The sequence below is a fragment of the Pan troglodytes genome, chromosome 23, assembly GCF_028858775.2.
Source record: "Pan troglodytes isolate AG18354 chromosome 23, NHGRI_mPanTro3-v2.0_pri, whole genome shotgun sequence".
Lineage (NCBI taxonomy): Eukaryota > Metazoa > Chordata > Mammalia > Primates > Hominidae > Pan > Pan troglodytes.
In genome coordinates this window covers 23,054,623-23,067,223 of record NC_086016.1, presented here as the reverse complement: position 1 = coordinate 23,067,223, position 12,601 = coordinate 23,054,623, and the positions used below count along the sequence as shown (strand labels likewise).

Genomic DNA, 12,601 nt, shown 5'->3' with positions numbered 1-12,601 from the left:
AAACCTGGGAGGTGGAGGTTGCAGTGAGCCGAGAATACACCACTGCAGAAGACACTGTCTCAAAAAAAAAAAAAAAAAAAAAAAAAAAATTGAGATCCTACTATGTCTCAATAGGTGTCACTATGTCGACCGTGCTGGAGTGCAGTGGCTATTCGCAGGCACAGTCATAACTCACTGCAGTCTGGAACTCCTAGGCTCAAGCAATCCTCCAGCCTCAGCCTCCAGAGTAGCTGGGACTATAAGAACGCACCACCGCACCAGGCTCTAAAGGTAGTTTTCAAAGATGTCTCTGGAGTATTGTTTCTTCCAGAATGATGTGACAGTTTTGATATTTCAAGACAGACTTCTCTCAAATTCAGCAGAAACCTGAAAGTAGGAACCAGGGACATTTTAGCCTCATAGTTCCATATATATATCCTGGGCCAGGCACAGAGGGTCATGCCTGTAATCCCAGGTCTGAGGAGGCCAAGGTGGGAGGATTGCCTGGGCCCAGAAGTTGGAGGCTACAGTGAGCTATCATCTTACCACTGCACTCCAGCCTGAGCAAGACACTGTCTTAAATAAATTTTTAACTTTTTTTTTTTTTGAGATGGAGTCTCACTCTGTCACCCATGGGGCTGGAGTGCAGTGGTGTGATCTTGGCTCACTGCAACCTCTGCCTCCCGGGTTCAAGCAATTCTCCTGCCTCAGCCTCCCGAGTAGCTGGGATTACAGGCGCCCGCCACCATGCCCAGCTAATTTTTTTATTTTTAGTAGAGACGGGGTTTCACCATCTTGGCCAGGCTGGTCTTGAACTCCTGACCTTGTGATCCAAAGTGCCTCAGCCTCCCAAAGTGCTGGTAAATTTATTTTTAAGACAGGGTCTCAGCTGGGCGCAGTGGCTCATGCCTGTAATCTCAACACTTTGGAAGGCTGAGGTGGGTGGCTCACCTGAGGTCAGGAGTTTGAGACCAGCCTGGCCAACATGGTGAAACCCCATCTCTACTAAAAAATACAAAAGTTAGCTGGACGTGGTGGCACACACCTGTAATCCCAGCTACTCAGGGGAGGCTGAGGCAGAAGAATTGCTTGAACCCGGGAAGTGGAGGTTGCAATGAGCTGAGGTCACACCACTGCATTCCAGCTCTGGGCAACAGAGCAAGACTGTCTTAGTGGGGGTGGGGGCGGGGAGGGCGGTGAGAAGGATCTTCCTCTGTCACCCAGGCTGGAGTGCAGTGGTATGTCAGCTCACTGCAACCTCTGCCTCCCAAGCTCAAAAGATCTTCCCACCTTGGCCCTCCCTGCACAGTAGTTGGGACTACAGGCCTGCATCACCATGCCTGGCTAATTTTTATATTTTTTGCCGAGATGAGATTTCACCGTGTTGGCCAGGCTGGTCCTGAACTCCAGATCTGCCCATCTCGGCCTCCCAAAGTGCTGAGATTACAGGCATGAGCCACCACATCCAGCCATAATTTTAAAAAATGGCTTCCTGAGGTTTTACAAGAAAATACGCACCTCAAAATACACAAATAGGCATGGGAATAGAGTACAGGTGAAGTGAAAGATAAAATGTACTGAGAGCTGGGAGTAGGAGAGACAAGGCCCTGGCTGAGGGGGTGTCAGTGGGCCTCCCAACACCTCAAGCCAATCCACTTGGAGGTCTCCTAAAGTTCATCAGGAGAACCACCTACAGCCAAGAACAGAAAAGGATTCAAGAAAGCCGCACAGATATCATGCCCTGACCTGCAATGAGGCTGCTCACTTCCCATGACTTCTGCTTGATACCATTCAACCCTGGTTAGCTCATGCTGAAGAAATATTTACTAGAAGCCTCAGATATGGGTGCCTAGAAGGAAAAAGATCCAAGTTCTCTGTGGTGGTGCAACCTGTGGGAACTATTGCCTCATGCTCAGAAGGCCAAGCACTAGGCTCCCATACAGTACCTACAAGACAGACACTCTGGGAGGCAGATTTTTTCTCTTTTGGAGGGAGACCCCAGGTGCTCTCCTCTGGGTGCCCGAGTGTTGGAATGGGCGGATGCCAAGACTTCATTCTAGCTCTTGGTCAGCAGCAGCACTAAGGGGTCTCTGAGAAGCATCAGAGATTTCACCACTGATGAACTGCCAGGAGGCTAGTGGGGGTGGACTGAGGAGACACTGAAACACCGAAGCTGCCGCCACCACCGGCTGATGCAAGTTTTATTGAGACAATATACAAACAGGCCATGGAAACAAGGGTTTTGATGCTGGGACCAGTAACGTAAAACGGAATACAAAAATAAAAAGGCACTAATCTGTTAAGAAAAGACACTCGATGTATTCTAAGAATATAAGTCATTTAATACTGTTAATTTTATAGCACAAAATAAAACAAGCTATGATCCCCAAAAATAATTTTAAAAGCTTACACAGAAAATATTATTGCCTGAAGTTTATGATCTTTAAGTTACAGGTCAAAAGAGTTTTATGTTGTTGTTGTTGTTTTTGTTTTAAAACACACAGTGAAGACCGTCTAAGAAGCAAGGCCACTGTTCCTCCTGTAGGGACAACGATCCTGTCTCAGAGACCTGTCCTTCTGCTCCTTTAGAAAACAGAACCAGCACAGTGTCCACACCTACAGCAGTTACTAGGGGCATAGTCCTCCGGTCGCAGAGGGTGGAGTTGAGGCAGAGCTCAGTGGTGTCCACAGAAAGCATTAGTCTTAGGTACTGTGTTAAAACAATCAAGAATTCATTCATGTTTAAGAGGTTAATAACCATAATATTAAAGGATTAAATTATAAACACCTGGCAAAAAACCACATCATCCCTTTTCAAAAATAAAATGTTCATATTCCTCTGAGCAAACATCACAAGAGCAGTGGCCATCTGCCTCAGGCCTGCCTTGTCTGTAAACAGCTGTAAAGGAAAGCTAGCACAGCGCCAGGGACACATGAGCTCCCAGGAGGGCACAGCTGTCCTTCCCTTTCAGCTTTCCAAACATGAGCACAGAAGGTGTCTAGTCTGGGTGACCAAAGTCCTCAAACGGCAGCCGGTCAACACATCGTCTTCCTCGTTAACCATGTCGTCAGGTGGTTCCACACAGCACAGACATGGCTGACTCCTGTACCGCAGGTCCTTCCCGGGATACACAAGTTTTTAACCAGTCAATGCCCTCTAGTACGTAATTTGTTTCCTTCCCAGGTGAAAAACCATAGTGAGTTAATTTAACATCCAAATATTTCTTTAAACATGGTAGAGCAGAGCAAGTAGCAGTTATGAACACCCACCCTCTGGGTCAGATGTGCACTGCTCTATGGAGCACAACAGTCTTCCCAGACCAGTGGGGAACCCAGGCACGAAGCTGAGCTGAGGCAGCAGTGCTGCATTCATATGTTTAGTGTGAAAAACAGAGTATCCCTGCCTCATTAAAAAAACTGACAAGGTTGTAAGTCAGTTAAGTTTTACTAGTTTTGGCACATATCTGGAGTGCAGAACTCAAGCTCGCCTTGTTTTGAGCTCTGAATCTCCTGGCAGCCCTGGATGCCATTTTCATGGGCTGAAGTAATGAGCTGATTAATTATAAAACCAAACCACAGGTATACTCTAGGTATATCTGATTCTGAAGTGCGCCACACAAGGTGAGTCGGGGTATTGGTCAGTAGACAGGGCTGAAAGGAAACCTTGCTTTCCAAAATGGCCACAGACTTCTTGCACTCTGAGTCAACTGCTGTAATTCAAAGGTGTCAAGCCCTTCAGCTAAATCTGGTTGAAAAAGGCCTAAGGGTCTGTGCCCTCCTTGAACAAGGCACACATTCCTCCCTCTGTTGGAAACTCCACTCATGGCTCAACATGGGCAGGGATGAACCACGTCACTGGCCAAAGGGCAAACACTGTTTCTAGGCAGAGTCTGGGGACTCTGTGATATGTCTGCCACTTGTGGGTGCTACGCCAGGCCTGAACCCAAAATAAGCCAACCTGACACACCTAACCAGAAGCGGCAACTGCCGCAGACCGTGCAGAGCAGGAGGCGGTCTCCGTTCTCACTGGCAAGGAAGGGCTGATCTCCAAGGCTTTTAGAGGAAAACCACAGATGGGAAGCCATGGTGATAGTTTTCCCAAATGACCATTAATTCTGTCTCAGGAACACTCTCAAGATTCATGAATACAGCAGTTATCTGCCTGATGGAATACTGATTTAAAGAAAAATTGAAAAATGGCTGTTCTGCTGGTTCTGTCTCCAGAATGCATTGCTCTAAATCTCAAAACCTAGGAACCTCCAGACAGGGCCACAGTCACAGCAGATGCTCAGTAAATGAAAGCTACTCATTAGGCTGTTGCTACATTTCTAGGTCTGCTGTGTTCACTATGAGCTGAGGCTTTTCTTTACCAGGGTCCACAAGGGAGAGCAGACTGAATTGCACAGGGTTCCCAGAATTCTAGTCTGCTATGTGCAGCAGATGATGGATGAACCACACGTATATACCAGTTGGCTTGTATGAACAGGCCTCTTTTAGCTAACAGGGAAATGCTTTAACATCAATACACTGATAAGTGGTTAATGATAAACTAGTTAATGGTCTCCCTAGTCACTAAAACACTAAGACATCAAATACATTAACGAATTTCCAGAGCTTGCATTTCCTTTGCTTGGGAGCATCACAGACACTTACTTAGACTGTGAGACCAGTATGAGCAGCACCAACTTTCTCTGGCAGCCTGACGAGATTGGGCCTGGGCACAGACGTCTGGGCTTCAGTGAGTGGAGTTGAACGATTCATTAATGAGTCCAACGATTCTATGAACAACCCCACTTTTTAAGGAAGTTTAAGTCTTAACCTTAAAGGGGTACATTCACTGAAAAGCTAAACAGAAAACTGGCCAAGTGCCCTCCAACCCACTGCTCTTATCACTGGCAAAACAAGGTAAGCAAAGGTTTCCCTAAAGTACCCCCAACTCTGATGCTTTTTAAAACAAAGTAATCCAAGGGGCTGTGCACATAGCATGGCACACCATAACTGCATTATTTTGTGTGTTGTCTGCTACATGGCAAAACAAGGTACTACTGGCAACCAAGACAATAAAGGCCTCTGCTTCAGGGTTGTTCTTTTCAGATTCCTTTAGTTACAGCAGCTTCAGTTTAGAAGCTCAGAGGCATGAGTCATTCCTTGCACTATCATAAAAACCCAACCTGCTACTTAACCTGTTTAGAACACACAAGTCTAGGCCAGGCGTGGCGGCTCACGGCTGTAATCCCAGCACGTTGGGAGGCTGAGGCGGGTGGATCACCTGAAGTCAGGAGTTTGAGACCAGCCTGGTCAACATGATGAAACCCCGTCTCTACTAAAAATACAAAAATTAGCTGGGCGTGGTGTGCGCGCCTGTAGTCCCAGCTACTCGGGAGGCTGAGGCAGGAGAATCGCTTGAACTCAGGAGGCGGAGACTGCAGGAAGGTGAGATTGCGCCACTGCACTCCAGCCTGGGTGATGCAGCGAGACACCGTCTCAAAAAAACAAAACAAAACAAACAAAACAAAACAAAAAAAAACCCCACACAAGTCTAATTAATTAGTTTTCCAAAACCAAACCAAAACAAAAGGAAAAAAAAAGCCAGATTTTGGAGTTTTAGGACAGAATTCTCTCTTCCTTAAGGTTCACTTCCTGTTGTCCAAAGAAAAGCAAGATGGCAGCTAAGCCACTGCTTTGTGGAACAGCAAACATGCAGTATCTCGCCATGGCCTCAAGCTTTCTCTGGTGAACATGACAGAATCAGTCCCATGTACAAACGGGCAGCAATGAGAAGGAAGACCCTTTCCACGTCAACTTCTCTCCACTTGTGTGCTTCCATCAGTATTTCCAGTTTATGATCCAAAAGAACTCTAAAATCGGCTACTCTTTGACAATACGACTATGATACAAACGTCAGGAGGCAGCCGCTGTGTGCATTCCAAATGTGTGTGCGACTGCCAGTCTGCAGAAAGCTGGACTTCGGCAATGCAGTGTGACTTGCCTATGAGAGAAAATGCTTTCCCACTTCAAAGGAGACTAGGACAGGCAGAACAACAAAGCAGCAGGAAACAGGGCAACAGCAATCACTCGTTTTCATCTGGGTTTTGAGGGTCAAAGATTTTGACGTGCGTAAAGGGGAAAAGCCCTTTGCGCCCGTTCACCTCGCCTTCCCACTGGCCATTTATATTCATCCTTGTGACTTTCACGATGTCACCAACCTGTATGGATGAAGAAGACAAAGTTAGCATTTCTCTGCAACAAGAAAAAGACAGTTTACATTAAATCACAAACACTACCTTATCCAAAGGGCCCATACATTATTATTTAGACACAGGGTCTCACTCTGTTAGCCATGCTGGAGTGTAGTGGTGAGATCCCTGCTCAATGTAACCTCTAACGCCTGTGCTCAAGTGATCCTTCCACCTCCACCTCTTGAATAGCTGTGACTACAGGCGTGCACCACCATGCACATTATTTTTTAATTTTTTATAGACGGGGTCTGTCGCCCAGGCTGGAATGCAGTGGCACGATTACAGCTCATTGTAACCTTGAACTCCTGGGATTACTTGAGGTCAGGAGTTCGAGACCAGCCTGGGCAACATGGTGAAACCTCATCTCTTCTAAAAAATAGAAAAATTAGCCGGGTGTGGTGGTACATGACTGCAGTCCCAACTACTCAGGAGGCTGAAGTGAGAGGATGGCTTGAGCCCATGAGGCTGAGGCTGCAGTGAGCCGTGCTAGTGCCACGGCACCCCAGACTGGGCAACCGAGTGAGACCCTGTCTCAAAAAAACAAAAATCAAAACACACACACACAGAAACAGCTTTTGAGCACAAAGCAGCTCCCCACCCCACCCCAACCTTCTATTTTGGCCACTAACCCCAACAGGATAGAAATGAACACATGATTCTGAGAATGGTTAAAGTCAAATTACACAAAAAGGTGTATTTTTAAAAAAGACCTTCAGGTGGTAGTCATTGTAGACAGGGTGTTACTCTGTTCAGCAGAGCACTAATCTAAGGTTCTGTATTGTGTACTTAGGTCCATAAAAACGCTACTTGAATATAAGACCCACCTAAGATCTAAGACAATAAGAAATAAGCCTTTGTCTGCTTAAACACATATAGAACCAGGCATCGTGGTACATGCCTCTAGTTCCAGGTCCTTGGCAGGCTGAGGTGGGAGGACTGCTTGAGCCCAGGAATTTGAGACCAGCCGGCGCAACGCAGCAAGACTACATCTCAAAATAAAAACAGGCACAAGGTTTTTATGGCACAGTCCAGTGGTCCATGCCATGAACTTTGGAGCATGCAGGACACCAAACAAATGTCCTGGTTCTGCCACTTTTAGAAACTACATGACTATAGCAAACTGCTTAAGTTCTCCAAGTCTCAGTTTCCTTCCAACTTTGAAAGGTTCTTGCAGTAATTAAATGATTGTTACTTGAGTAGAGATTCCTGAATAGAACCCATACCCCAACCCCACGCCCCCTCTAATGATCATACCCTTTGGATGCACGAAGTGAAGAGCTGGAATTAGCACTGAGAAGCACAACACTGTATATATCAGAGGATTTCCAACCTTGTCACCAACAAGGGTCCTCTCAAAAACAATGAGGAACAGGCTGAAAACGGGGTCTAATAAATTACTGTGATGGATACTAAGCAGCCAAAGAAGACTGAGGGAAGATTAAAGATGAGGCTAAGGATTGAAAGCTGCCAAGAACACTCACACCTCACGCCTTCCAATTAACTTGTGAGTCTGGCGGTCTTCAACAGGATACTTTCTACATGATCCTACCTAATCAATTAAATAAATTTACTGAACATCTACTCCATGGAAAATGGGCAGGTCAGTTCATATCCTTAAAAAACTTGTCTTTTGAGTGGGATACACAATGAATCTTTGTCAGATAATAACATAGTGTAAAAAGCACAAAGTGGCCAGGCACAGTGGCTCACACCTGTAATCCCAGCACTTTGGGAGGCTGAAGTGGGTGGATCACTTGAGCCCAGGAGTTCAAGACCAGCCTGGGCAACACAGTGAAACCCTGTCTCTAAAATACAAAAATGAGCCAGGCGTGGTGGCATGCACCTGCAGTCCCAGCTACTTGGGAGAATGAGGTGAGAAGATCGTTTAAGCGCAGGAGGCACAGGTTGCAGGGGTGCAGTAAGCTGTGATCACACTACTGCACTCCAGCCTGGGTGACAGAGCAAGACCTTGTCTCAAAAAAAAAAAAAAAAGAAAAAGAAAAAGAAAAAAGAAAAGAAAAGAAAAAGAAAAAAGAAAAGAAAAGAAAAGAAGCCTAGGCGCAGTGGCTCACATCTGTAATCCCAACACTTTGGGAGGCCAAGGCAGATGGATCACCTGAGGTCAGGAGTTCGAGACCAGCATGGCCAACACGGCAAAACCTCATCTCTACTGAAAAATACAAAAATCACCAGGCGTGGTGGCAGACGCCTGTAATCCCAAATTCCAACTACTCGGGAGGCTGACGCAGGAGAATCACTTGAACCTGGGAGGTGGAGGTTGCAGTGAGCCAAAATCGTGTCACTGCACTTGGTGTAGCTGGGCGCAGTGGCTCACACCTGTAATCCCAGCACTTTGGGAAGCCAAGGTGGGAGGATCACTTGAGGCCACATGTTCAAGACCAGCCTGGGTGACATAGTGAGACCTAGCTTCTATTGAAAAAAAAAAAAAAAAAGAGAGAGAGACAGAAAACACATAAAAGCAGCAAGTGGCAGAAAAACACTATTAACTCAATGCTGCAGAGCACAGGATCAAGGAGCTACTGCTTAGACAGAGGGAACCTGGACCAGCAGAAGTAGGTCAAAGAGCAGCCTAGGAAGAGAATGGCTGAGAGACTTCTGGTGGCCCCTTGACCATTAGTGCCTCATTGTGGCCTTGCAGGAGTTTCCACATGCTAAAACACCATCATCATTCTTCATGCTGTTTTCTATCTCAACACAGTAAAGATATCCTGGGTGTTATGCAGCCTGCTGTCCAGTTACAGGCCTGGCTATGGACCAGCTTCTTCCATGGCTCTACCAAACAGTGCTTGTGCTCAGATCCTAAAATGGCTGGTAGCTTGGCAGCCATCTTGCCGTTTCCCTCATCACTCCCTATTCTGGTGTGGTGCTCTTCCTCTGGGTTCATGGTACACGGATCCAGCTCAAAGAAGCACTCACTTTGGAGGGCAGATCAATCTGTTTTTTTTTTTGGGGGGGGGGGTGCTCTACACCTTCAGAGAAACTTCTCTAGTAATGAACTATAGAAATGATCCCTGAAAGTATAGTCTTAGAGGGCAGATCAATCTTGATGTGGGTAGATACCAACTCAGTTCACGGGGCAAACTACACCTGGGAGATGTGGCTGACCTTATCAACAGATTAAGAGGAAGCACATACCTAATGCATCATCCTTATTAATTTTCACTCTATGGAACAGGCCAATCCTAATCATTATTAGAACTGTCAAATACTATCTTTGTGGCTGGCCGCACTTAGCACCTGGGGAGTGGACACATTAACTCTAAAACACATATGCCAGGGACACTAGTCAGCCCTTTTATGTCTACCAAAAGTTAAATGGCAAGAGGGTACCTCCTGCTGCTGGCAATAGTTTCCTACAGCCCTACTTGTCCAGAGTGTTGTCCAGGAAATGACTCTACTGACTGGCATCTGGCACTTGATTCAAAGAGCAGTCAACGCACTGGAGGGCCCAAGCACTGGTCGTCACAGCAGTTTTTTGGTTCCATAATCAGTCTCCGCTCCCTGTACTGATAGGCTGAGATTGTATGCTTTCAGGTGACATAAAGTAAGATCAGGAGTACACTGGTGACACTGGAATCATAAATTCTAACTTGAGTGATGTGAATGGGTCTCAGTGATCAAAGAACATGCTGCGAAGTTGTATGCAAATGCATGAATGTATGCTGTTTTTCTGAAGACTGCACAACTTTCACTGGATTCTCAAAGGGGCTTATAGCCCCCAAAATATCTAAAACAAAACAAAGCCCATGTACTATAATCACCAGACAGGTATCATCCTGCTCTCTGTGGCTTTTATTCCTCCAGTCATTCAATGTGTAGGCCGTGAAGAGATACAACAGAGGACACAAAGGAGACAAACACCCCTGGCCCTCACGGAGCTGCATGGGTCCACTGCCTGCCCCTGTGTTCTCTGTGCACCTGCACCTGAATCCGAGTAGCCGGAGAGATAGAGGCTTTAAGAGGGCTAGGCTCCCTGTCTGTGTGCCCTGGCTAGCAGTCAAGTAATCTCATACACTCAAACCCACAACTGAATGCTATCTAATAGGGTTTTAATACTGAAGACTTGGTCTCTTTCTTAAAATTACCACTATCCTTCAGAGTAGTAACTTGATTCAAGAGGGCTGTTTACTGGTTAACACAGAGATTTTATTTGGGAAAGGTAGGGGGCGGGGCTAAAGGTATCACAGGCCAGTATGCTGTGGTACAAGAGTATGTGGGCTTTTGGAAAAGAAGAAGTCAAGACATGATCATATATATAGAAAACTTCACAGATTCCATAAGAAAAGATACAAATTCAGCAAAGTCGCAGGGTACGAGATCAACACATAGATATCAGTTGCGTCTTATATATTGGTAATGAATAATTAAGAAAGTAATTCCAAGCCGGGTGCGGTGGCTCACGCCTGTAATCCCAGCACTTTGGGAGGCCGAGGCAGGCAGATCAGGAGGTCAGGAGATCGAGACCATCCTGGCTAACACCGTGAAACCCCATCTCTACTAAAAATACAAAAAATTAGCCAGGTGTGGTAGCAGGCGCCTGTAGTCCCAGCTACTTGGGAGGCTGAGTCAGGAGAATGGTGTGCACCCGGGAGGCGGCGCTTGCAGTGAGCCAAGATCACACCACTGCACTCCAGCCCGGGTGATAGAGCGAAACTCCATCTCAAAAAAAAAAAAAAAAAAGAAAGAAAGAAATTAATTCCAGGTAGGGCACGGTAGCTCATGCCTGAATCCTAGCACTTTGGGAGGCCAAGATCATCCTGGGCAACATGGTAAAACCCCAATTCTACTAAAATACAAAAAAAAGTTAGCTGGGCGTGGTGGCAGGCACCTGTAGTCCCAGCTACTCAGGAGGCTGAGGCACAAGAATTGTGCCACTGCACTCTAGCCTGGGCAATGGAGTGGGAGTGAGGCTCTGTCTCCAAGAAGAAAAAAAAAAAAAAAAGTGATTCCATTTACAATAGCATCTAAAATAAAAATATCCAAGAATAGGCTGTGCGGTGGCTCATGCCTGTAATCCCAGCACTTTGGGAGGCCGAGGCAGGTGGATCACGAGGTCAAGAGATCGAGACCATCCTGGCCAACATAGTGAAACCCCATCTCTACTAAAAATACAAAAATTAGCTGGGCATGGTGGCGCATGTCTGTAGTCCCAGCTACTTGGGAGGCTGAGGCAGGAGAATTGCTTGAACCGGGGAGGCGGAGGTTGCAGTGAGCCGAGATTGTACCACTGCACTCCAGCCTGGTGACAAAGCCAAGACTCTGTCTAAACAAAACAAAACAAAACGAGAATAATTTAACCATGGTGAAACACTTGCATACCAAAAATTATTAAAGACCTAAATAAATGCAAAAACATTTGTGTTAATGGATGGAAAGACTTATGATTAAGATATTAATATTGGCTAGGTGTAGTGGCTCACACCTGTAATTCCAGCACTTTGGGAGGCTGAGACAGGAGGATCACTTGAGCCCAGGAGTTTGAGACCAGTCTGGGCAACATAGTGAGACCCTGTCTCATAAAAGAAATTAAAAAAAAAAAAAAAAAAAGCTAATACTACCCAAAGTGATCTACAAATACAACACAATCCCTATCAAAATTCTAACAGCCTTTTTTTTGCAGCAATGGGAAAACCAATCCTCAAATTCATATAGAATTGCAAGGAACCTGAATAGCCAAAACAACCTTGAAAAGCATCAAAGTTAGAGGACTTACACTTCCTTGACTTCAAAATTACTACAAAAAGCTATAGTAATCAACAGTGTGGTGCTGGCATATGGAGAGACATATAGAACAATGGAATAGAACTCAGAGTTCAAAAATAAACCCACACATTTATGATCAAGTGATTTTTTTTTTTTTTAAACATGTGGGAGTCTCACTATGTAGCCCAGGCTGATCTTCAACTCCTAGGCTCAAGCAATCTTCCCACCTCAGTCTCCAGGGTACCTGGGATTACAGGTGTGCACCACCACACCCAGCTTGGCCAACTGATTTTTGACTAGGGCGCCAAGTCTATTCGACAGGGAAAGAATAACCTTGCTGGGACAACTGCACCAATTTCCACATGCAAAAGAAAGACTCTGAAACCTTACCTCACACTATACACAAAAAGTCATTTAAAATGGATCAACAGCCTAAATACAATAACTAAGGTCAGGCATGGTGGCGCACGCCTGTAATCCCGGCACTTTGGGAGACCAAGGCAGGTGGATCACCTCACTTTAGGAGTCCAGAAAAGCCTGGCCAACATGGTAAAACCCCATCTCTACTAAAAATACAAAAAATTACCGGGGTATGGTGGTGAGTGCCTGTAATCCTGGCTACTTGGGAGGCTGAGGCAGGAGAATTGCTTGAATCTGCA

The 12,601-nt window shown here is 45.8% G+C and overlaps 1 protein-coding gene and 1 pseudogene across 1 annotated transcript in view; both read right to left on the bottom strand.

The window, feature by feature from the left end:
- Window positions 1-2,153: 2,153 nt before the first annotated feature.
- The window catches only part of CRKL (CRK like proto-oncogene, adaptor protein), a 35,405-nt gene continuing 24,957 nt past the window's right edge, over window positions 2,154-12,601 (bottom strand). Inside the window, exon 3 of the mRNA XM_016939744.4 lies at window positions 2,154-6,185. Coding sequence (XP_016795233.1) covers window positions 6,051-6,185 — 135 coding nt within the window. The 3' untranslated portion in view covers window positions 2,154-6,050. The remainder of the gene's footprint in view (window positions 6,186-12,601) is intronic.
- LOC112206784 (small nucleolar RNA U3) lies at window positions 9,193-9,266 on the bottom strand (annotated as a pseudogene).